The sequence below is a fragment of the Sus scrofa genome, chromosome 15, assembly GCF_054392235.1.
Source record: "Sus scrofa isolate SSC_HxYL_T2T_F1_AM1 chromosome 15, Sscrofa_HxYL_maternal_Yorkshire_Landrace_v2.0, whole genome shotgun sequence".
In the NCBI taxonomy this organism is placed as follows: Eukaryota; Metazoa; Chordata; class Mammalia; order Artiodactyla; family Suidae; genus Sus; species Sus scrofa.
Window position 1 is genome coordinate 39,063,350 of NC_139397.1, and position 24,490 is coordinate 39,087,839.

At 47.2% G+C, this 24,490-nt stretch overlaps 1 protein-coding gene and 1 pseudogene across 22 annotated transcripts; one reads left to right on the plus strand and one right to left on the minus strand.

Moving 5' to 3' along the window:
* Nucleotides 1-484: 484 nt before the first annotated feature.
* Nucleotides 485-23,677, minus strand: PROC (protein C, inactivator of coagulation factors Va and VIIIa). Of its 22 annotated transcripts, XR_014828827.1 has the most exons (14): nucleotides 23,617-23,677; nucleotides 22,335-22,425; nucleotides 21,550-21,713; nucleotides 20,201-20,225; nucleotides 19,940-20,077; nucleotides 19,701-19,835; nucleotides 17,713-17,864; nucleotides 16,749-16,866; nucleotides 13,113-13,681; nucleotides 6,847-7,116; nucleotides 5,821-5,900; nucleotides 4,944-5,087; nucleotides 1,606-1,647; nucleotides 485-1,086 (listed from the first exon to the last, which is right to left on the minus strand). XR_014828827.1 is itself a non-coding variant. In XM_084998282.1 (10 exons), exons 2-10 carry the CDS (start codon nucleotides 22,402-22,404, stop codon nucleotides 7,096-7,098), a joined length of 1,392 nt encoding a protein of 463 aa, XP_084854408.1. In that variant the 5' UTR covers nucleotides 22,405-22,425; nucleotides 23,617-23,677; the 3' UTR covers nucleotides 5,960-7,095.
* LOC102163252 (small ribosomal subunit protein uS10 pseudogene) lies at nucleotides 706-1,086 on the plus strand (annotated as a pseudogene).
* Nucleotides 23,678-24,490: the final 813 nt, after the last annotated feature.

The following is a 24,490-nucleotide window of genomic DNA, read 5'->3' on the forward strand; positions in this document are numbered from 1 at the left end:
CAAGACAGGGTTGTATGCCTGGGTTTTCTTGTGACCTAAATTGCAGAGGCTCAGGATCAATGCCCAGCCTGGCTCAGTGGATTTGAGGATCTGGCATTGCCTCAGCTAAGGCATAGGTCACAGCTGCAGCTTGAATTCAGTCCCTGCCCTGGGAACTTCCATACACCACAGGTGTGGCATATGTATATGCTACGTCATATGTGTATCCTATGGGCGCTAATGAAAAAGTGGACAACATGCAAGAACAGAAATGTAGTATAAGCAGAGAGTAAGTAGTTAAAGAAATAATCTACATCTAGGCATACTAATATTCAAACTGCAGACATCAAAGGCAAAGCATTTGGAAGAAGCTAAAGGGGAAAATAACTTATAGAGAAACGCGGAAAAGAATTACATCAAACTTCAGAGATCATGCAAACAAGAAGAGTGATACAAAATATTTAAAGTTGTAAAACAACAACAACAAAAACTCCACCAACTAGAATTCTGTATCCAGAAATTTATCCTTGAAAAGTGAAGGAGAAATAAAGACTTTCTCAGGATAGAAATTGAGGGAAGTTGTCTTCAGACTTGCCTTGCAAGAAATATTCTTTGAGGAAGACGCAGCCCGCGCTGTCGCGGAGCCCTGGGCCGTCTGCGTCCGCTCCTGGCTCCCCGCTGTTCACCCTCCCAGAGGAACAAGTCGGTCAGGAAGCGTGCTGCAGACATGGCCTTTAAGGACACTGGCAAGACTCCAGTGGAGCCAGGTCGCGATTCACCGGATTCGGATCACCCTCTCCAGCCACAACGTGAAGTCTTTGGAGAAGGTGTGTGCTTCAGAGGAGTGAAGGAGAATAATCTCGAAGTGAAGGGCCCAGTGCGGATGCCCACCAAGACTCTGAGAATAACTACAAGAAAAACCCCTTATGGTGAAGGTTCTAAAACTTGGGATCGTTTACAGATGAGGATCCACAAGCGACTCATAGACCTGCACAGCCCTTCTGAGATTGTTAAGCCGATCACATCCATCAGTATTGAACCAGGAGTCGAGGTTGAAGTCATCACTGTGGATGCTTAACCCCAACTTTTTAATAAATTGATACTCAGCTGTTAAAAAAAAAGAAAGAAAGAAATGTTAGGAGAAATTTTTCAAAGAGAAGGAAAAGTATATAGGTCAAAAACTCAGATGTACATAAAGAAAGGAAGAGAAGAAATAAAAATGAAGGTAAAATAAAATCTTCAAATTTTCTTATTTTTAATTGATCTAACAGGTAACATTTTGTTGCAAATAATAATAGTGGTTACAGATTATGGTTAAGGGAAATGACTACAATGTTATAAAAGTTGGGAGAGATAAATTGGGAACAAATCTATTATAAGTTTTTTGCACTATGAACTGATGTGTTATTCGAAAGAAGACTTAGGTTGAATGCAAATGTATATTGCAGACTCAAGGGAAACTAAAATTTTGCTTTTTGATATGCTAAGAGAGGAGAAAAAGAGAATATAAAATGCTCAATTAAAATCAGAGAAAAAAGAAAAATATTGGAAGGAAAAAAGAAACAAAGGATGTTCCTTTGTAGCACAATGGGTTAAGGATCTGGTGTTGTCGCTGTACCAGCTCACCTCGCTGCTGTGGCGCAGGTTTAATCTCTGGCCCAGGAACTTCTGCATGCCATGGGTGTGGCAAAAAAGAGAGAGAGAGAGAAATGAAGAACAAGGGCTATGAATAGAAAACAGAGGAAATCTACTTTAAATATTAAGACACAGATAGATTAAAAGTAAAGGGTTGGAGAAAGATACACCAGGCTAACACTAATCAAAAGAAAGCTGGAGTAGCTATATTAATTTTAGACAAAGCAGACTTTAGACCAAGAAAAAATATCAGGTATAAAAAAATATATTACATAATGATAAAGGTGTCAATTCTTTTTATAAAAATGATATTTAACATGTATACATCTAAAAACAGAGTGTCAAAATATGTGAGGCAAAAACTGATAGAAAAGCAAGGAGAAATTGATGAATTTGGAAGGAGCATTGGTAGGGCAGGGCAGGGCAGAGGAACTGAAGAACAGAGGGTTTTTTCTTATTTATTTATTTATTTGCCTTTTAGAGCTGCACCTGCAGCATATGGAATTTCCCAGGCCAGAGGTCAAATCAGAGCTGTAGCTGCCTGCCACAGCCACAGCAACGCCAGATCTGAGCCATGTCTGTGATCTACACCAACTCAGGGCAATGCTGGATACTTAACCCACTGAGCAAGGCCTGGGATCAAACCTGAATCCTCGTGGATACTAGTCAAATTCTTTACCACTGAGCCACAACAGGAACTCCCAAGAGCAGGGTTTAAAACTGTCCAGAGAAGAACAACTTCCTGCATCTTTGGGGAAGGCAAGACAGACCTATCTGGCTTTCAGTTCAAGGCTGAGAGATCCTCCTCAGGAAGCATTTGAAACCAGATGGATGCTGATTCTAACTAAAATTGCCATCCAGCTTCACCTTTATTTAACCAGAGAGGGGACACATTTTCCTTCTTTTTTCTTTTCTTTTCTTTTTTTTTGTCTTTTAGGGCCATACCCACAGCATATGGAGTTTCCCAGGCTAGGGGTCAAATCAGAGCTGTAGCCCCGAGCCACATCTGTGACCTATACCACAGCTCACAGCAACACTGGATCCTTAACCCTCTGAGTGAGGCCAGGAATGAAACCCATGTCTTCATGGATGCTAGTCAGGTTCGTTAACCGCTGAATTGTGACGGGAATTCCGGAAACATTTTCTGGTAGGAGAAATATGTATTCTTCAGTTACTGGTTACTTTATAAACAGTGTTCAGCATACTGTAAAAATTACAAGATAGACGAAGAAACAGGAAAACGTAACCAATAATCAAGATAGAAAAAGCCAATATATGTAGCCCTATAGAAGATCCAGATGTTGGCATAAGATGACAATGATTTAAAATAATGATAACAATATAAGATAGAGAAAAAAATGAGTGAAAAAGTGGAGAATTTTTCAGAGCGATGGATTATGCAAAGAAAATCACATGGACATTCTAGAACTGAAAACTTTAATATCTGAAATTAATATCAGACAGATTTCACGGGGATTGGACACAAGAGAAGACAGAATTAGTGAACTTGAAGGAATAATAATAATAATAATAATGACTTAAATCAGCACAGAGAGGAAAAAAGGAGTAAATGAGGAGAGATCAGATGGCAGATAATGACTCTACTATTTGGTTGTTTAACTGTGTACATGAATATCCTGATTTAAAACAATATATATGTGTGACATGTTCCTGCCTGATGGAGGGTCCCATGGGACCTCAGTGCCCACACCCTTGGCCACCCCTTATACTCATTGTAGAAGGTGGTGAGTGGGTGCAGAACATGAGCTAGAAACCAGGGGACCTGTGTTTCAGGTCTAGATCTACCACCAGCTTGCTGTGTGAGCTGTTTTCTTGCCCTCCAGACTGAGAACTGTGTCCCATAGGGTGAGGTGACCCCCAGGCAACATAGATTCCCTGGAGCCAACCTGGCCTTCTTACTGCCCAGTTGCTGCCACCTAGTTCCAGCATACAGCTTATCTTACCTTATCTCAAGCGAAATGTTGTCCCTGCCTCCTATGTCTCACTTATAAGAAGACCAGAACTGCATCCTTGGAGACCACACAGCAGGGATGTGTCAGCCATCAGGACCCCATATCCTCAGGGCTGGCCCCATTCAGCACCAGTCTCTGCCAACACCTGGAGGTCACCCCCACCTGCCCCCAGTAACCCTCCCCAGTTCCTGCTGATGTCTCTTTTCCAGGATGGATATAACTAAACAGTCCTGGCTTGGGGTCAGACAAACTTGGGGGCAGATCTCCCATTCTGTCCATATTCACCGTGTGCATTTAGAAAGTACTTTGGGAGTTCCCGTTGTGGCGCAGTGGTTAACGAATCCGACTAGGAACCATGAGGTTGCGGGTTCGATCCCTGCCCTTGCTCAGTGGGTTAACGATCCGGCGTTGCCATGAGCTGTGGTGTAGGTTGCAGACGCGGCTCGGATCTGGTGTTGCTGTGGCTCTGGCGTAGACTGGTGGCTCCGATTCGACCCCTAGCCTGGGAATCTCCATATGCCGTGGAAGCGGCCCAAGAAATAGCAAAAAAAAAATAAAATAGAATAAATAAATAAAGTACTTTGACTTGCCAAGCCTCAGTTTCCTACTAGAAGTAAAATGAGGGAACAAGAGCCTGTATCTCTAAGGATGGCTTAGAGAATTAATCAAACAGTGCACATAAAGGGTCTGAAACAGTAGGTGATCGGAGCACTAGAAAGATTATCGTGTGTTTTCTTTCCCCACATACATAATTTATTTCATTTATTTATTTTTGGCCATGCCCTTGGTATGTGGACGTTTCTGGGCCAGAGATCAAACCCGAGCTGCTGCGGGGAAAATATTGGATCCCTAACCCGCTGTGCCACCAAAGAACTACATACATAATTTAAAATGAAAATAATACCAAACCACAAAATAAGTGCAATAAAGTTCATCAAAACTTTGACTTTCCCAGAGTTCCCATCATGGCTCAGAGGAAACGAATTTGACTAGTATCCATGAGGATGCATGTTCGATCCCCGGCCTCGCTCGGTGGGTTAAAGATCCAGTGTTGCCGTGAGCTGTGGTGTAGGTCGCAGACACGGCTCAGATCTGGTGTTGCTGTGGCTGTGGTGTAGGCCAGCGGCTGCAGCTCTGACTGGATCCATAGCCTGGGAACCCCCATATGCTGTGAATATGGCCCTAAAAAGCAAAAAAAAAAAAAAGTTTGACTTCCTCATGATGACTACTTTCAATGCCTTTTTTCTCTCTTGACAGATTCTTCTGAAACCCATTTCTCCAATTGTTTTATCACCCTAAGCACTTGCTTACTTGGTCCCGAGACAGCTCTGCAGCCCTGTGGGTGGGGACACCTACCCTGGAAAGATTCCCTGAGTGGAGGGCGGGCGCAGCCACCCGCCTGCCCTCTGGTGAAGCCCCACAGAGCCCCCAGCGGGCAGGCAGTTCGAGGGGCTCAAGGCTCCAGTTCCCAAGGACTGTGGCCAAGCCCAGGCCCAGCACCTACCAAGGGACAAGGCTGAGGTTAGTTAATGATTGAACCATCCCAAATATTGACAGGGCCCAGGTCCGGCCACTGCACAACTGTAAATAACTCCTCTTTCACCCGAGACCTGGCTCCATGTCGCAAAAGAGGGACTTTGAAGCAAAGCACACCCCTACCCAGACTCCCCCAGGAGAGACAGCTTAGGAATCCCCTCTAGCCTCTTTCCTCCTCAACAAAATGGGGAGAGTAAGCAGTTTAACCCTTTGCTTGCTGTCAGAAGATTTCCATCACATGGTCAGCTTCAGGGAAGGTTACAATGTGGCCACTGTCACCTTAGCTTATGGCCTCTCTTAGGACAGCCCGGGCGCTGGCCAGCTGTTCTTCCCTGGGCACATCTCCCTGCCCAGCCTCTCCTGGCCTCCCCTGAGACTTGGCCCACCTGTTCCTGGACCTCTGCCTACCAACTCACCCTGCAGGGGCTCAGTTTAGTTGGCATTTTCCCATCTGTCCTTACAGGTTCAGCCAAGCGGAGAGGTCCTCAGGAGGCAAAATCCCTGCCTTTCGCCCCAGCAGACCCAGCAGACCCAGCATAGCTCTCTGCATTGCCAGTTTCCCCTGGAAAACTGAACTCTAACACTTTCACAGATGATTTCAGCCTGGGATGACTTCTCCCTTCTCTGAAGAGTCTTGACTTCTTAAAACCACAGTCCTGGATTTGCGCAGAGGAAAGGAAAGGAGGGAGGAGCTTACCTCTGGGCACCAAGCATTGCACATTTTTATCTTCTTTGATCTTCATACCACTTGGGATGTAGCAGATGTGAACCCAAGTCCTTAGATAAGGAAATGAAGGTTTACGGAGGTCAGGCAGCGAGCCTTAGGACACCAAGTAGAAAATGACCATTTTATTTTATTTTGTATAAGCTGGGCACCTGTTGTACTGTGCCGTTCCTTTTGTTCATTGCTAATTGTTTAAGATGGAAGCTTTCTGTTCTTTAAAAGTTTGGTAGAGGCAGAGCTTCATTACCTGCCTGCTTGCGTCTCTCACAAGCTTCCTATCCTAATAAATCTATTTCCTGCCTATCAAAAAAAAAATAAAATGAAAGTTTGGTAGAACTCACATGCACAAAACAACATGTGACTGAAGCCTTTGAGGAAGGCAGAAATGGCTTTCACCACCACTTCAAGTTTCTTCTTGAACCACTGTGGGTATTTTGTATTTCTTCAGGATTGTATCTATTTCATCTAGGTTTTCAAATTTATTAGATTAAGATTAAATAGTTCCTTATTCCCTCTTTTTATTTTTTTATTGAGATATAATAGACATAGAATACTATATTAGTTTCAGGTATTCAAAATAATGATTTGATATTTGTATATATTTTGCAAAGGTCACCACAGTAAGTCTAGTCAATATCTAGTCAATACCACCACACATCATTCTTTTTTGCAATGAGCACACTGAAGATCTACTCTCTTTTAAAAAAAAAAAAATATATATATATATATAGCAACTCTCTTAGCATCTTCCAAATACACAATACAGTATTATTAACTATAGTCACCATGCCGGACGTCATATCCACATGATGTGTGTGTGTGCACATCATATTTTACACTTCTATCTTACACATAGCTATCTATCTGTCATCTCTCTCATATTTTCTTTATCCATTCATCCACTGATAGACACTTTGGTTGCTTCCATGTTTTGGCTATTATAAATACTGCTGTAATGAACACAGAGGTGCATGAATCTTTTCAGGTTAGTGTTTTTACCTCCTTTGGATAAATCCCCAGAAATGAGATTGCTAGGAGTTCCTGTCGTGTTGCAGTGGTTAATGAATCCGACTAGAAACCATGAGGTTGCGGGTTCGATCCCTGCCCTTGCTCAGTGGGTTAAGGACCCGGTATTGCCGTGAGCTGTGGTGTAGGTCACAGACATGGCTCGGATCCCACGTTGCTGTGGCTCTGGTGTAGGCTGGCGGCTACAGCTCTGATTAGACCCCTAGACCCCTAGCTTGGGGTCTATGTGCCAGGGGAGCAGCCCTAGAAAAGGCAAAAAAAAAAAAAAAAAAAAAAGAAAGAAAGAAAGAAAGAAATGAGATTGCTAGCTCAAAGGATAGCTCTAGGTTTAATTTTTTGAATAGCCTCAGTATGGTTTTTCCATAGCAGCTGCAGCAATTTACATTCCCACCAACAGTGCACAAGTGTTCCCTTTTCTCCACATCCTTGCCAACCCATGTTATTTCTGCTTTTTTTGTTTTGTTTTGTTTTTTGTCTTTTCTAGGGCCAAACCCATGGCATATGGAGGTTCGAAGGCTAGAGGTCTAATCAGAGCTGCAGCTGCTGGCCTACACCACAGCACAGCAACTCAGGATCTGAGCCACGTCTGCGACCTACACCACAGCTCATGGCAACACCAGATCCTTAACCCACTGAGAGAGGCCAGGGATTGAACCTGCAACCTCATGGTTCCTAGTAGAATTCGATAACCACTGTGCCATGATAGGAACTCCAATTTCTTGTCTTTTTGATAATAGACATTCTAACAGGTAGGAGGTGATATCTCATTGTGATTTTGATTTGCATTTCCCTGATGGTTAGTAATGTTGGGCATCTTTTCATATACCTGTTTGATTCTGTGGAAAAATGTCTATTCAGATCCTCTTTTTTTTTTTTTTTCATTTTTTGTCTCCCCAGCAGCATACAGAAGTTCCCAGGCCAGGGATTGAATCTGAGCAGAAGCCACAACCTACACCGCAGCTACAGCAATGCCACATCCTTAACCCACAAGGATGGAAGAGGATAATTAACTCATTGTGCCATATCAGGATCTCCCTCTGCCCATTTTAAAATCAGAGTGTTTGGTTGGGTTTGTTTTTTTTTTTTTTCCTATTCATCTGTATGAGCTCTTTATATATTTTAGATATTAGCTTCTTATCAGCTATATGATTTATAAATATTTTCTCTTATTGGGTAGGTTGTCTTTTCACTTTGTTAATTGTTTCCTTGTTGTGCAAATGCATTTTAGTTTGATGCAGCATCACTTGCATATTTTTCATTTTTGTTGCTTTTGTTTTTGTATCAAATCCAAACAATCATCCCCAAGACTCACATGAAGGAGCTTACTACCTATGATTTCTTCTAAGAGTTTTATGGTTTCAGGTCTTATGTTAAAGTCTTTAATCTGTTTTGAACTTATATTTGTGTATGGTGTAAGATAGTGATCCAGTTTCATACTTTTGTCATTTTCTCAGCACAATTTATTGAGGATACTGTCCTTTCCACATTGTATATCGTTGGCTCCTTTGTCATAAATTAATTAACTATGTATTTGTGAGTCTATATCTGGGCTTTCTATTCTGTTCAATCGATCTTGTGTCTCTTTTTATGCCAAGACCTGTTTGGAATCAGGAAGCATGGTGCCTTCAGCTTTGTTCTTCCTTCTTAGGATTGCTTTGCCTATTTGGGCTCTTTTGTGGTTCCGTACAAATTTTAGAAGCTTTTTTCCTACTTCTGTGAAAAATACCATTATAATTTCAATAGGAATTTCATTTTTGATAGGAATTTGTAGATTGCTTTGGGTGGTATGAACATTTTAACAATATTAATTCTTCCAATCCATAAGCACAGAATATCTTTTCATTTTTTTGGTCTTCAGTTTCTTTCATCACTGTCTTATAGTTTTCAGTATACAAGTCTTTCACTTCCTGGATTAAATTTATTCTTCCTTTGTCTTTTTACAGCTGCACCTGTAGCATATGGAAGTTCCTAGGCTAAGGGTAGAATTAAAATAAAGAATATTATAAGAGACAAAGAAAGACTTTGCATAATGATCAAAGGATCAATCCAAGAAGAGGATATAACAATTGTAATATTAATATTAATTACAATTGTTAATTGTAACAATTAGGATCATCTCAATACATAAGGCAACTGCTAACAACCTTAAAAGGAGAAAATGACAATAGCATGATAATAGCAGGGGACTTTAACACCTCGATTACAACAATGGATAGATCATCTAGTCAGAAAATCAACAAGGAAACACAGGCCTTAAATGATGCACTAGACCAGATGGACTTAATAGGTATTTGTAGAACATTCCATCCCAAAGCAGCAATATGCATTCTTCTCAAGTGTACCCAGAACATTCTCTAGAATAGATCACATGCTGGGCCACAAATCAAGCCTCAGTAAATTTAAGAAAACTGAAATCATATCAGGTATGTTTTTTGACCACAATGCTATATGACCAGAAATAAATAACGAGAAAAAAACTGCAAAAAAAACCGCACACGTGGAGACTCAACAACATGCTACTGAACAACCAATGGATCACTGAAGAAATCAAAGGGGAAATTAAAAAATACCTAGAGGCAAATGACAACAAATACACAGCAATCCCAAACCTATGGGATGCAGCAAAAGCAGTTCTAAGAGGGAAGTTTATAGCAATTACAAGCCTGTCTCAGGAAATAAGAAAAAGCTCAAATAAACAAAAGCAACTAGAGAAAGATGAACAGACAAAACCCAAGGTTAGCAGAAGGAAAGAAATCATAAAAATCAGAGCAGAAATAGAAATGGAGAAAACTATAGAAGAGATCAGTGAAACTAAAACCTGGTTCATTGAAAAGATCAATAAAGCGGATAAACCCTTAACCAGACTTATCAAAAAAAAAAGAGAGGACTCAAATCAATAAAATGAGAAATGAAAAAGGAGGTTACAACAGACATCACAGAAATACAAAGGATCATAAGAGACTACTACAAGCAGTTATATGCCAATAAAATGGACAACCTAAAAGAAATGAACAAATTCTTAGAAAAGTACAAGCTTCCAAGACTAAACCAAGATGAAACAGAAAAGATGAACAGACCAATGACAAGTACTGAAATTGAAACTGTGATTTAAAAACTTCCAACAAAAGTCTAGGACCTGATGGCTTCACAAGCAAATTCCTTTTTTTGTTGTTGTTGTTGTCTTTTGTTTTTTCTGGGGCTGCACCTGCGGCACATGGAGGTTCCCAGGCCAGCGGTCTAATCAGAGCTATAGTTGCTGGCCTACACCACAGCCACAGCAACGCAGGATCTGAGCCACGTCTGCAACCTACACCACAGCTCACAGCAATGCTGGATCCTTAACCCACTGAGCAAGGCCAGGGATCAAACCCGCAACCTCATCGTTCCCAGTCAGATTCGTTAACCACTGAGTCATGACAGGAACTCCCACAGGCGAATTCTATCAAACATTTAAAGAAGACCTAACACCTATCCTTCTGAAACTATTCCAAAAAATTACAGAGGAAGAAACATTCCTAAACACATTCTATGAGGCCACCATCACCCTTATACCAAAACCAGACAAAGACTCCACAAAAAAAGAAAATTACTGGCCAACATCACTGATGAACATAGATGCAAAAATCCTCAACAAGATACTAGCAAACTAAATCCAGCAATACATTAAAAGGATTGTACACCATAATCAAGTGGGATTTATCCTAAGGTTTTTCAATATCCGTAAATCGATCAGTGTGATACACCACATTAACAAACTGATGAACAAAAACCATATGATCCTTTCAACAGATGCAGAAAAAGCTTTTGACAAAATCCAACACCCATCTCTGATAAAAACTCTCAAGAAAGTGGGCGTAGAAGGAACATACCTCAACATAATAAAGGTCATATGTAACAGACCCACAGCTAACATCATTCTCAATGGTGAAATGCTGAAGAATTCCCACTAAGATTAGGAACAAGACAAGGAAGTCCACTCTCACCACTACTATGTAACATAGTTTTGTAAGTCCTAGCCATGGCAATCAGAGAAGAAAAAGAAATAAAAGGAACCCAAATCAGAAAGGAAGAAGTAGGAGTTCCCGTTGTGGCGCAGTGGTTAATGAATCTGACTAGGAACCATGAGGTTGTGGGTTCGGTCCCTGCCCTTGCTCAGTGGGTTAACAATCCGGCGTTGTCATGAGCTGTGGTGTAGGTTGCAGACACGGATCCCACGTTGCTGTGGCTCTGGCGTAGGCCAGTGGCTACAGCTCCGATTCGACCCCTAGCCTGGGAACTTCCATATGCTGCAGGAGTGGCCCAAGAAATAGCAAAAAGACAAAAAAAAAAAAAAAAAAAAAAAAAAAAAAGGAAGAAGCAAAACTATCACTGTTTTCAGATGACATGACACTATACCTAGAAAATCCTAAAGATACTACCTGAAAACTGTTGGAGCCCATCGATAAATTTCATAAAGTTTCAGGATAAAAAATTAATATGCAGAAATCGACTTTATTTCTATATACTTACAATGAAAGATTGGAAGAGAAATTAGGGAAACAATCCCATTCACCATCACATTAAAAAGAATAAAATAAATAGGAATAAAGCTACCTAAAGAGGCAAAAGACCTGTACACTGAAAATTATAAGATGCTGGTGAGAAAAACCAAAGATGACATAAACAGATGGAAAGATATACCATGCTCTGAATCGCGAGACTCAATATTGTCAAAATGACCATACTACCCAATCTGCAGATTTAATGCAATCACTGCCAAATTACCAATAGCATTTTTCACAGAACTAGAACAAAATATGTTAAAGTTAGTTTGGAAGCACAAAAGACCCAGAATAGCCAAAGCCATTCTAAAAAGAAAAGTGGAGCTGGAGGAATCAGACTCCCTGACTTCAGACTACACTACAACCATGACTTGAAAATATGCATGTACCTCAATGTTCATTGCAGCACTAGATACAATAGCCAAGACATGAAAGCAACCTAAATGTCCATTGACAAAGGAGTGGATAGAGAAGATGTGGTACATATACACAATAGAATACTACTCAGCTATAAAAAGGAATGAAGAAATGGCATTTTTAGCAACATGGGTGGATCTAGAAATTATAATGCTAAGTGAAGTTAGTCAGACAGTGAGATATAAATATCATAGGCTATCACTTATATGTGGAATCTAAAAAATGGATACAATAAACTTATTTGCAGAACAGAAACTGACTTATAGACTTTGAAAACTTATGATTACTAAAGGAGACAGGTTGTGGGGGCAGGATGGGCTGGCAGTTTGGGATGGAAATGTAAAATCAGGTTGTGATGATAGCTGTAAAACTACAAAGCTAATAAAATTCATTGAGTTTTAAAAAAAAAAAGATATGAGAAATAAAAAAGAGCCTCTTGGAGTTCTTTTATGGTGCAGCAAGTTAAGGATTGGCATAGTCACTGCAGCGGCTTGGGTCACTGCTGTGGTATGATCCCTGGCCAGGGAACTTCTGCATGCCACAGGTGTTGGGGGAAAAAAAAAAAAAGACAGAGCCTCTTGCTTTCTGCTATTCATGGTCCTGTAACTTTTTTCTTAACCAACTCCCCACCTACAGTGTGAGCTCACTCGACTGAACCAACCCCTTCTGGGTCTCTGGCTCCTCCCCACATGGGGCCAGCGGGAAGAGTAGAAGACAGAAAGAAGGGCCCAGGCCTGGACTCAGTCCAAGGTTTGACTTGGCTCCACAATGCAAACCTTCCTGCACCTCAGTTCTATACCACCACCACCACCACCCCACCCCTGGCCCCATGGTATTAGCTGCAATCTCCGCCTTTGGAGCTGGGCCTACGGTCAAGCCTCAGCTTCAGGATCCCTGATTCACACGATCTACTTCCAAGGCCACGGGAGGGGCTCTTATGGTCTTGTAGCCCAGTTTTTATGCTTTTTCTTAAAGAAAGCTTCCCCAAATGTTATCAGCTTCAGATGCCACAAAACATGGATCTGGTTCTTCCTACTCCAGAGTTGCTGTGGGAATTAAATAAGATTCTGTTCATAAAGTGAGGGGCATGTGGTAGATTCTCAGTAAAGGTTACTTTCCTCCAAAATGGCCCAGAAAAGTGATGGAAAGACAGACAGAGCCACAGCTGGTGTGCTTACTGCATGCCCCTTTAATGTCCTACTGTTGCCATTCAACAAACCAGCCCCCACCCGAGGATGGCCTCTGGGGCCCAAGCAGTGGGGTAGGGAGACACTAAGGCACCTGGTTCTTGTGGAAGGCCTCCTCCATTCTGATGTGGCCATGGATCCAGTCGAGGTAACGGCTGACTTTGGTGTAAACGCCATAGTTGTGGAGGCGCCCACAGCCCTCACCCCAGCTCACCAGGCCCACCAGGAACCAAGTGCCGCGGAAGGAGGCCACCATAGGCCCCCCGCTGTCGCCCTCGCAGGCATCACGAGAGTCCCCCAGGATGCCTGCACACAGCATGTTCTCAGAGATCTTGTTGTGCATGGCCTGGACGCACTCATTGTGCGGGGCCACAGGGACCTTGATGAAGTTGAGGATGAAGCTGCGGTTTGTCTTGGCCTCGCTGCGGTAGCCCCAGCCGGTCACCACCGTCTCTTGGCCAACCCGGGTGAGCTCACGCTCAGAGAGGCCACTGTCTGGGAGGCAGATGGGCACGATGGTCTGCGAGAAAGTGGCCGGTTCGGCCAGGCGGAGCAGGGCGATGTCATTGTCACTGGTGCTCCTGGTGTAGTTAGGGTGGACGAGGAACTCCTTGATGTCCAGGTCTACCTCCCATTTTTCCCGACGCCTCAGATCATATTCGCCTGCAGGGCAGAGGGGCTGTGAGAGGGAGCTTGAGGGAGCCTCCCTCCTCAAGGGTCCCCTGAGGTTGACTGCTGTGCTCCTACAGGAGCTGGGAGTAGTCACCCGGCCTCCCTGGCATGTCCTGCGCCACAGGGCTGTGCCTCAGACACTTATTACAGGTAACACCCGTGAGTGTCCATCCTGAAGGGGCAGTACGCTGGTCTGAATTCAGGACTGGCTTATGGATGGAGAATGAGGACTGGGAAGTGACCCACAGTGGGAAATCAGCAGGGAAGGCTGAAGTTCCCGGGAAACCTGGGACACAGACCAGAGCCATAATGAGGAATTGAAGACAACTTACAGAATGGGAGAAAATAGTTTCAAATGATGCAATGGACAAGGGCTTAATCTCTAGAATATATAAGCAACTTATACAACTCAACAGCAAAAAAGCCAATCAATCAATGGAAAAATGGGCAAAAGACCTGAATAGACATTTCTCCAAGGAAGATATACCGATGGCCAACAAGCACATGAAAAAATGCTCAACATCGCTGATTATAAGAGAAATGAAAATCAAAACTACCATGAGATACCACCTCACACCAGTCAGAATGGCCATCATTAATAAATCCACAAATAACAAGTGCTGGAGGGGCTGTGGAGAAAAGGGAACCCTCCTGCACTGCTGGTGGGAATGTAAACGGGTACAGCCACTATGGAGAACAGGTTGGAGATACCTTGGAAATCTATACATAGAACTTCCATATGACCCCACAATCCCAATCTTGGGCATATATTCGGACAAAACTCTACTTAAAAGAGACACATGCACTCGCATGTTCATTGCAGCACTATTCACAATAGCCAGGACATGGAAACAACCCAAATGTCCATCGACAGATGATTGGATTCGGAAGATGTGGTATATATACACAATGGAATACTACTCAGCCATAAAAAAAGAATGACATAATGCCATTTGCAGCAACATGGATGGAACTAGAGAATCTCATACTGAGTGAAATGAGTCAGAAAGACAAAGACAAATACCATATGATATCACTTATAACTGGAATCTAATATCCAGCATAAATGAACATCTCCTCAGAAAAGAAAACTATGGACTTGGAAAATAGACTTGTGGCTGCCTGATGGGAGAGGGAGGGAGTGGGAGGGATCGGGAGCTTGGGCTTATCAGACACAACTTGGAATAGATTTACAAGGAGAAAAAAAAAAAAAAAAAAAGGGAAGGAGGGGAGGAGAAATGCTCCCTAGATTAACAGATGTAAGACTTGACAACCAAATGTAATACATGGACTTTGCTGAGACGCTGATTCAGACAAACCAACTTAAATAGAATATTTAACACTATTTTGGGAAATCTGATTATGATTTGGGTATTAGAGAATACCAAGTAATTAACTTCGAAAGATATAATAATACCCTTATGTTTATGGAAGCCAAATATTAACACTGTCTAGAGATGCATATTAAAGCTATGTAGCAGAAAAAAAAAAAATCTATACATAGAACTTCTGTATGACCCTGCAATCCCACTCTTGGGCATATATCCAGACAAAACTCTACTTAAAAGAAACACATGCACCGCATGTTCATTGCAGCACTATTCACAATAGCCAAGATGTGGAAACAACCCAAATGTCCATCACAGATGATTGAATTAGGAAGATGTGGTATATAAACACAATGGAATACTATTCAGCCATAAAAAAAGAATGACATAATACCATTTGCAGCAACACGGGTGGAACTAGAGAATCTTATACTGAGTGAAATGAGTCAGAAAGACAAAGACAAATACCATCTGATATCACTTATATCTGGAATCTAATATATTGCATAAATGAATTTCCACAGAAAAGAAAATCATGGACTTGGAGAAGAGACTTGTGGCTGCCCGGGGGGAGAGGGAGGGAGTGGGAGGGTGTGGGAGGGATTGGGAGCTTGGGGTTATTGGATACAACTTGGAATGGATTTACAAGGCGATCCTGCTGAGTAGCATCCAGAACTACGTCTAGATACTTATATTGCAACAGAACAAAGGGTGGGGGAAAAAACATATACATGTAAGAGTAACTTGGTCCCCATGCTGTACAGCAGAAAAAAATTAAAATAATAAAACAAGAAAAAAAAACAAAAAGAAATTGGGGTGCCTGCCTCTGGAGACAGGCTCTCCTGCCATGCCTCATCAGGGCCTGCCTGAGTTCAAGGCAGGGACATGGTAATGGGGGCAGGGCAGGAGCAGCAGGACCCAGAGAGGAGAGCCAGCCAGACACAGGCTCCGCCTGGGAAGAAATGTCTAGATCACACACAAGACACAAGGTCTCCTCGGGGCAAGGCTGATGTTTCCTGGAAAGTGGTGGGGTGTGTGGCTGCTGGCCCCAAGCTGAGCCCTACTTGGAGCCACTGGGCTTTGGTTGTGTGGGTGTAACTGGAGGGAGTGTGACGGTGGTCATTCATTCTCAATACATGTCTCTTCCTTCTTTTTTGCATAGAACAGAGTGAGAGGCTCCCTCTCCGTGGGCCTGGGCTTGGGGACCTGGGCTGTTGCAGGAAGCAGCTGGCTACTATGGCAGATGCCAGGGCCCTGTTGCACAGTCCACCCCTGTCAGTCTGTGTCAAGTGTGGCCCTGATGCCAGGCCATGTATATGCCCTCTGGTTTCCAGGCCCAATGGTGCTGCAGGGCCATATACAGCCTGCTTCACACAGAGAAAGTGTAAAACCCTCACTTGCGCACACATGTGTGTAAGCGCCACACTTTTTTTTGGGGGGGGGGGGGCTGCACTCATGGCATGTGGAATTTCCCGGGCTAGGGATCGAACCCAAGCCAAAGCACAGCAGTGACAATGCCTGATCCTTAACCCCTAGACCACCAAGGAGCTCCCTTGGTACCAGATTTGAAGAGAATCCCTTTCATGCAAAATACCTGGTGTTGTTGTATCTAATGTTCCACCATAGGAGTGGTGGGTGGAAGCACACAGGCCTCTTCACCCCAGCTACTTCTTGCTCAAGCTCCCCAGAGACCATGCTCCCCACCCTTCTTGCCTGCTTCCTGCCCTTACCGAGCCTGACAGTGAGCTTCTTGTAGTCGTCCAAGCAGTGGGCCGCTGTCAGCACCCAGGAGACATGGATGAGCACTGCCCCACAGGCCAGCTTCTTCTTTGAGTCCAGCAGGATCACCTGCAAGGGAGTGGGTAGTGCCGTCACCACACTGCCGTCTGACACTCCCACACTGGGGCCCTGGGTCTAGGACAGCCCAGGCATAATTCTCAAGCTGGTGGCACCAGCTGCACAAATTGGTCTTCCCTGGGTTCCACTCGGGCATAGACTCATGGCCCTATTATGGCATTTTCCTTTCTGCACATTTGATAGGGTTCACCAGTTCCAGAGTACCTCTCCTCTTCAGCCCCTGCTGTTCCTGTAATCATCTTCAGCAGCACCGAGAGAGGTCTCGCCCTCAGGGGCTTGGGCTGAGTCCTCTGGGAAGCCTTTGAGGCCCCTGGGCTGCCTTGGGAGGCCTCTTCCAGGTTCTCTCAGTTCCTGTCCTGCCAGCCATCCTGGCTCTGGTCCCATCGGATTGCCATGCATTTAGGGGCCTGACTGTCCCAGGGGCTGCGAGCTCCCCAAGGCCTGCCAACATCCTGCCTGTGAACTCAGGACCCCTGGCCTGGCGCCTGGCAGAGATAGGAACCAAATTAGTTCCCACGGGGAACCTGCAGGGGTTCTCAGGGGTCAACCTTCCCTCCCAGCCCTCTCCCACACAAAACAATGCTCCCCTCAGCCCTGCCTCTGCCTAAAACACCACCAGTAGGGGAGTATCTCTGCAGCTCTTTTTAAAACTATACCCCTTCTCCTTCCTGTGTGTACCCTCCAGCACCACCCCACTGGCTGCCCCTCCCCCTCCAGGGTAAAGTGCCACCTTGCCCTGGAACCCCCACACCCCAGCAAAGGCAGCACTCCCCTCCCCATCACGCCTCCTGAGTGGGAAATCCCTGGGGGCTCAGTGACTCCGGAGCTAGTGCTCACCTGCCAGGGGCTCTCTCCCCATGGGGACTGCTTCCCATTGACGAGCCTCGGATCTATTTGGTCTTCTTTTTTGTCAACTTGGTCTGTATCACGCTTCAAGCTCTTGCGTTTCTTCTCCATGCGATTCCCTAGCCTCCCGCAAGGGAACTTCACTGAAGGTAGGGGGAGGCTGCTGAGTGTCTGCCAGGCACTGCTCCCAAGACTCCCCTCCCACCTCTGTCCACCTCTGGCCAGCAGCCTCACTGGCTGCCTTTTAGGATAAATGATGCTTAGGCACTCAGTTATATCAACCTGCAAATCCCCTTGTGCTAGTCAGCCAATCAACAAACAGTGCTGCTTAATGGCAAGAGTCAGACCAAGCAGCATCTCTACCTAGCCTTGTGTCCTTGGGCCAGTGGTTAAAGTCCTCTGAGTTCAGTATGCCCCAGGGCTGTTGGGAGTAATGCCTGAAACCACAAGCAAGGGATTCTGCCAAGCTCCTAAGAGAGGTGAGAACTTATGAGGAGGAGAAGGTGGGCACTCCTGGAGAGACTCAAAGTAGCTCTGAGCACAGTTGTGAGGGTCTCTCCCTGGAGGAGACAGCATAGAACAGAACTGAGGGCCAGGAGGTGAGCCAGGGCCATTCATGCTGGGCTGACAGACTTAGACTTGCAGGAGCAGTGGGAAACCATCAGCAGAGGGATTGCACAGTGACCAAAAATGGAGATGAGATAACAGTGACCAGAAGCTGGACAGCAGACAGACATGGCAACTGACTTTTCCAACTAAGAAAGCAAAGCCTCAGCCAATGGTAGGAGATGCCAGTAGCAGATGCCCAGGAAGCTCAGTGTGTGTCTGAGGAAGTGATGCAGGTGGGGCCACAACAGGTGTGTTGAGAGCTTGTAAAAGAACTGCTAGAGTCCCAGGCTTCTGTCCCAGCCTCTCCCCAGTGGCTCCACTCTTCTCTCTGACCCCTGCAGAATACCATAAGTGTATTGTCTGCAGAGGGCAACCCCAGACACCACGACCCAGGGACTGCGGGTACTGCTACAGCACAGAGTGACATACAAGTCTGACCAGAAGGAGCAATGTAGACATTTGTAGACCTGGCAGGTGCCGGCTACTTTCCCCACCCCACCCCACCAAGGGGCTGGAAGTCAGGCTGGGACCTCCAGGCATGAGCTTGGGGGAGTCCTCTCAGAAAATGGCCTGAAAGTCCTAAGAATCCAGCAGTAGGGGTTCTGCCAGTGACCTGGGTCCTCAGATGGTCTCACAGGAAAGCCCACCAGGCAAAAGGTCCACCAGGCATTTCTTTGCAACTTTCTGAGAACCTCTAATTACCTCAAAAGGAAAAGGATTGGAATATAAAGTTGCGGAAATTTCCTTCAAAGAAGACTACAAAGTCAAAGAGATGGAAAATAGAAGAGATAATAAAACTTGAAGACCAATCCAGGGGAAAGAAATTTGATGAGGAGGTGCAGAAAGAGAGAGCAGAGAAAGCAGAAGCAGGTCCTCAGAGAAATGAAGTGTTCCCAGAGGTAGAAGATATGAATCTCCACGTTAAAAGGTCACTGCACAGCAGACGAAAGAGGATCCACATTGGGGACAACCTGCTGAAGGTCTGCCGGTCCTGTATATCTGTAAACTTGACAGAAATTTAAATGTATAAAAAGGAAAACAGAAAAGAAGGCACGGTTCCTGTCTCTCCTCAGAGAAGCCAGAGGTAAGGGAGAAATAGAGCCATCCAAGGTCGGTGGAGGAGGACGCTGGAGTGCCCTGCACACCCGCTCCTCCCTCTGGGAGAGAACCCACCCCGGCGCTCCTGCTCCAGGAGGCATCCCCAAGGTGAGCAGCGGCACCTGGATGGGGAGGGATCTCGGGAAAGAGCGGAGAGCACTCTCCCTCTCCGTGGGCTGACGGCCCGTCTCCACTAACTGGGACCCAGCCGGTGGATGGCCCATCGCCCGGGGCCCCATGCCCGCCCCCCCCCCCGCCACTTCGAGGCTCACCCTTTGGCTCGCACTGCAGGTGGTCGTCCCCCAGCCGGTAGCCTGGCGCGCAGCGGCAGCGGCGCCCGCCCTCCTCCTCCAGGCAGTAGTGCGCACAGCCACCGTTTTCCGTCGAGCAGTTGGAGAAGCGCACCTCTGAGGGAACAGGGAAGAGGGCGCCGAGAAGGCGCTGTGGCTCTGCGCGCCCTGTCCCCGCCCCGCCCCGGGGAGCAGCCCGCCAGCCGCCGCCGCCCTCTCACCGTGCAGGCAGAAGCGGCCCTCCCAGCCCTGAGCGCAGTCGCAGCGGAAGCCGCCCAGGCCGTCGATACAGGTGCCACGCCCGCAGCACGGGCTGTCGCACAGGTGCTCAGGGGGCGAGACCGCGCACTGGTCCCCGTCTGCCACGTGGGGTGAGGAGGGTGTCACTGGTGCCGCCGGGTCCCTCCCCTCCCCGTACCCGCAGTGGCCCAGGGACCCGGAGGAGCAGGGGCACCGCGGCCAGGGGTCTGGAGTGCACTCACCATGGTACTTGGACCAGAAGGCCATCTGCGGAGAGAGAAGGGGCAGTGTTAGGGGTTGTTGGCCCACCTGGGTGAATGGAGAGCCCGTGGCGCCCCTCCCAGGTCTGGCCCAAGTCTAGCAGGGCAGCATCTAAGCAGGCAGGGGACAGAAGGGTTTCCACACTAAGAGGGGTCAACCCCAGCCTCTGGGATAGCTGCACCCTGAGTAAGGCCAGGCTCCTCCTCCTCCCACATCCCATTCGCCATGCCCTCCTCCATGCAGCTGCTACCCAGGCAGCCTCTGTAATGGAGGGGACCCAAATCCCTGTCACCCCCCAGGGCAATTTGTCTCCTTCCAGCACCAGGCATCTGGTCTTTCCCTGAGCCAGCGTCCTCAGAGTCAAAGGAGAAGCAGGGGAGCATGGGTGAGGGTTCAGAAAGTCTGCTTTTCTAACTGGGTGGCACTTCTACTGCTGGTCTGGGACCACCACTCCCTGGGAGCCACTGCTGGATACCTAGGCCGCACTGCTGGCCAGAGAAACCTGGGGTGAGGTGGGGCTGCTGTGGGAGGGGTGTGATGTGCCCCTGGCTGTTCCTGCACAAGATCATCTCCATCTGCTGAGTAGGCTATCTGGGGAGAGAGGTGCTGGGGATGTAGTCAAGGAGGTGGTGGCTGAGGGCAAGATAGGGAGCTGCCCAGAGTGCCCCCTCCAGCACCAAAAGCCCTGGGTGGGAAGGACATTCCTACAGACAGCTTAAAGGGAGCCCCAGGTAGCCTCACCGCCCCAGTAGCTGGAGTGAGATCTTGGAGCTGGAGAGGGTCTGAGTCTTGTATCAGGAAGCCTCCTCCCTTACCAAGGGCATCCCCCTGCCTCAGAGCCACCACCACGCAGCCCTGGGGCCCAGAGGACATAGACCCTTTCTCCACGTTCCCTGAGCAGTCAGGTTTTGTCCCTTGAGAATCTGAACTGAAGGGCAGAGTGAGTGTGGGCACAACGCCAGGCCATCTTGGTCACGCGCACCCTGACTGGCCAGTGCAGGATGGAACCAGAGGCAGTGGCCTTTTGGTCACAAAGAGAGAGAAAGCGGAGGCAGTGGGGGCCAGCTTCAGGTGGAGGGGGCCTGAACTCCTTCAGTGGGACTGGGTGGGAATTCCCCAAAATTTTTCCACATAATTGCAGAGCCTCTTTCTTGCGGTCACATGTGCCCTGACCAAGACCCCAGGGCCATTCAATCCACAGATGCACTGCAGCAAGCTGGGCAGATGAGGGGATGGTGCTCACTGCCTCCCAGGACCCCCAAGGGGCCCCAGCCTACTGCCCAGGGCCCACCCCGAGCCTAATTCTCTGGACCCAGTCAGGCAGCCTTACTGTGTTTTCCGTGTTTTGGAAAATCTCCCGAGCCTCCTCGAAATCACAGGTCTCCTCCTTGCACTCACGCTCCAGGCTGCTGGGCCGCAGCTCCTCCAGGAAGGAGTTGGCGCGTTTGCTGCGCAGCATCTGGTGGGCCCGCTGGCTGCTGGAGAACACTGAGTCTGGGGGGCGGGGGGCTCACTTTGGTGGGGGCTCTGCAGTGAGGGGGCCTAGCCGGGGAGAGCCTAGGGTGGTCTGGGGCCCCTCAGGATCATCATTCCAGGCACAGATACCCTCCCCTCCTCCTCTACTCTCTTCCTTCTCCTCTCCTGGAGGACGGGACACTTGACATTCAGAGTGTGTGTGCTGAGACCAGCAGACCTCCCTTTGAATCTAACCCAACTTCCATGCAACCCTGAGCCAGTGTCTTCACCTCTCCAAATTTGGGTTTATTTATCAAAAAAAAAGGAAGATGAGATAATCATGTAAAACACTTAGTACAGTACCTGACCTGGGGACCAGAGGAGGGTTAGGGCCAGCAGATAGGAAGAAGCTGCCCTGGGCTTTCCATAGCTGAGGGAGTAAGTGGTGGAGTGGGCAGGCCCTGGGAACTCTATGACATAGCCCACCCCTGGGGAAGAGTAAGGACTGAGCCAGGGGCTCCCTGCCATTACCACAGTACAATGCCCCTGGGAGGCCTGCCGTGTCCGCCTGCCTCTCATCTCACCCTGAGCTCAGAGGAGATGGTGAAGGGATGAGGGCCCCAAGGGTCCCAGAGGTAATGGGGCAGGAGGGGGCCTTACCAGGAGGAACTGGTGTGCTGGAAACTGCCCAGATGATCAGGAGCAGTAAGAGGCTTGCAAGTTGCCACATTCTGGAGTTGCTGCCACCTGTCTGAGGAGGACTTCTGAGCTTCGAGCAGGCCCACCTGCCCCCACCCATGGAGCTGGATGAAGGGGGCTCCTGTGTGTGCTAATGCCCAGCAGAAGCTGGAGTGGGGGTGGGGGTGGGGGATGTGGGCTGTTCACTATTCAGACAGCCGGTTGGCAGGCCCCTCCTCCACATAGCTCAGATCACACAACCTGAGTCTGCAGGGTGAAGAGGGCACATGTAGATCAAAAGAGCTCAGCCCAGAATGCTCATGCCCTCCCCTGGTGAGGGCTGGGGACAACACCATTGCTGACCTAAAGGCCAAGCTAAGAGTAATAACTAATGTTTACTGGATACTCACAATGTCTCTCAAGCAATTTGTACATGGTTCTGAGGGTAGTTAGACCACCTGGTGCAAACCCAGCTCCAGGACAGCAATGGTGGAACATATCTAACTGCTCCTTGGTGTCCTCACTTGTAAAATCGATGGAAAAACTATATTTCTGCCTCAAGGGTTACTGTGAGAATTAAATGAGTTAATCTACATAAAGCAGTTAAATAGATTTGTATATAGCAAATGCTCAGTAAACCTTAGCATTACTATCTCAGCTAAAGTTCACCACCACCCAAGAGGTAGGTAGAGGGGGAAGTTGAGAATCATAGGAGTGAGGTAGCTCATTAAATACCCACAACCAGGAAGTGGCAGGGCTAAAACTCAAGCCCAGGCCTGTGTGGCTCCAGGCCTGCAACCTTCACCCCTGCCCCACAAGCCACCAGACATACCACAAGGCCCTGCTGGCAGAAACCTAGGAGCCCTCCACTGCCCTCCCCTACACCCCCTCCCCAGCTGACCTCATTCTCCAGCTTCACTGACCCCCTCTAAGGCTGGCTCTGACAGTTGTTTGAGTCAGATGTAGAAGGGGGTAAGGTGGGAAGCATGGAGGGCCCGAGGCTCCACGCAGCCTCTGGTGGTGGCCTTGGGCTCTGGAGGCCCTCATCCAACCTCCACTTCCCTCAGAGTCTGGGACAAAGGCCCGTGGGAACCATGGCACCCAGGCCTGAGAAATGCCAGCAAGGGCCTTGGCCTGACCGGTGTCAGAGCCCAGAATTCCTTCACCCCAGGCTCTAGCCAGCCTCTTGAACCCTGGCTAGAAGATTCCACCTTAGGCACCCTCCTCCAGCCCCCCTCACAGACCTGCCTCGAAGGGGACTTACTGGAGTGGGCCGCGGAGAAACTGCAAGGCTGCCCTCTCACCGCCATGATAGACTGGAACCCAAGTTAATCCATAACCAAATGTTTGCTTGGCCTCAGTGTCAGGCCTCCCTCTCCACAGACAAACAAACAAGTTCCCAGCTCAGGACAGCTCTGTTTGCCCAAAGCCCACCTCTGCCCACCAGCGGTGCCACCCAGGAGGGAGGGAGGTGAGGGGCGGGCACTGTCAAAACGGCCTGCAGACGTGGCCTCATTCTGGCCTCACAGAGGCTGGCTGAAGGAGGGACATTGTCCCCCTTTTGCAGATGGGACGTTTTTACCCAAAGACACTGCAGTTTGTCTCATATTGGCACAACTGGTAAGGATATCTCACCAAATCTGGGATGCCTTTAATTAAAGATGCACCTATTTTACGTGCCAGCATAAAAGAAAAGAAACATTGTCAATTACTCAATGGCACACCATCCTGATTATGCCATGAAGATTTTTACACCTTCATGATGTAAAAGGTGAAAAAATATGCCTCAGACTCCCTACCGCTTGGGTACTGGGCACTTGGTACCAGCCATTACTGTAACTGCCCCCTCAACACACAACTGCACAAGGCTATTCCCGTAACACCATTTGTCACTTGCCCAAATTCATGGAATTGATAAGTAGCAGACCTGGATTAGACCTCAGGCTGCTTTTGTAAGCAAGTGAAAAGAATAAACAGGGTTCTGCAAAGGCTGCACTCAGTTCACGACTGGAGTGCCAGAAAGGACAGGCACAGAAATAAAGGGTTTGACCTGGAACTTTGCCCTGGCACTGTGGTCCCTCAGTATCTTCCTTTCTGAACCAGAGACGCCCCCACCTCTTCCCTACCTTACGCCCCCC

Coding starts and splice junctions, on each gene's coding strand:
- PROC (XM_013983970.3), bottom strand. CDS start 22,473: ATGGGTGGGGGCAGGTGGGCCTGCTCGAAGCTCAGAAGTCCTCCTCAG. Junction 19,836..19,939: donor GGGCCGCTTCTGCCTGCACG/GTGAGAGGGCGG, acceptor CTGTTCCCTCAG/AGGTGCGCTTCTCCAACTGC. Junction 16,867..17,712: donor GGGGAGAGAGCCCCTGGCAG/GTGAGCACTAGC, acceptor ACTCCCTTGCAG/GTGATCCTGCTGGACTCAAA.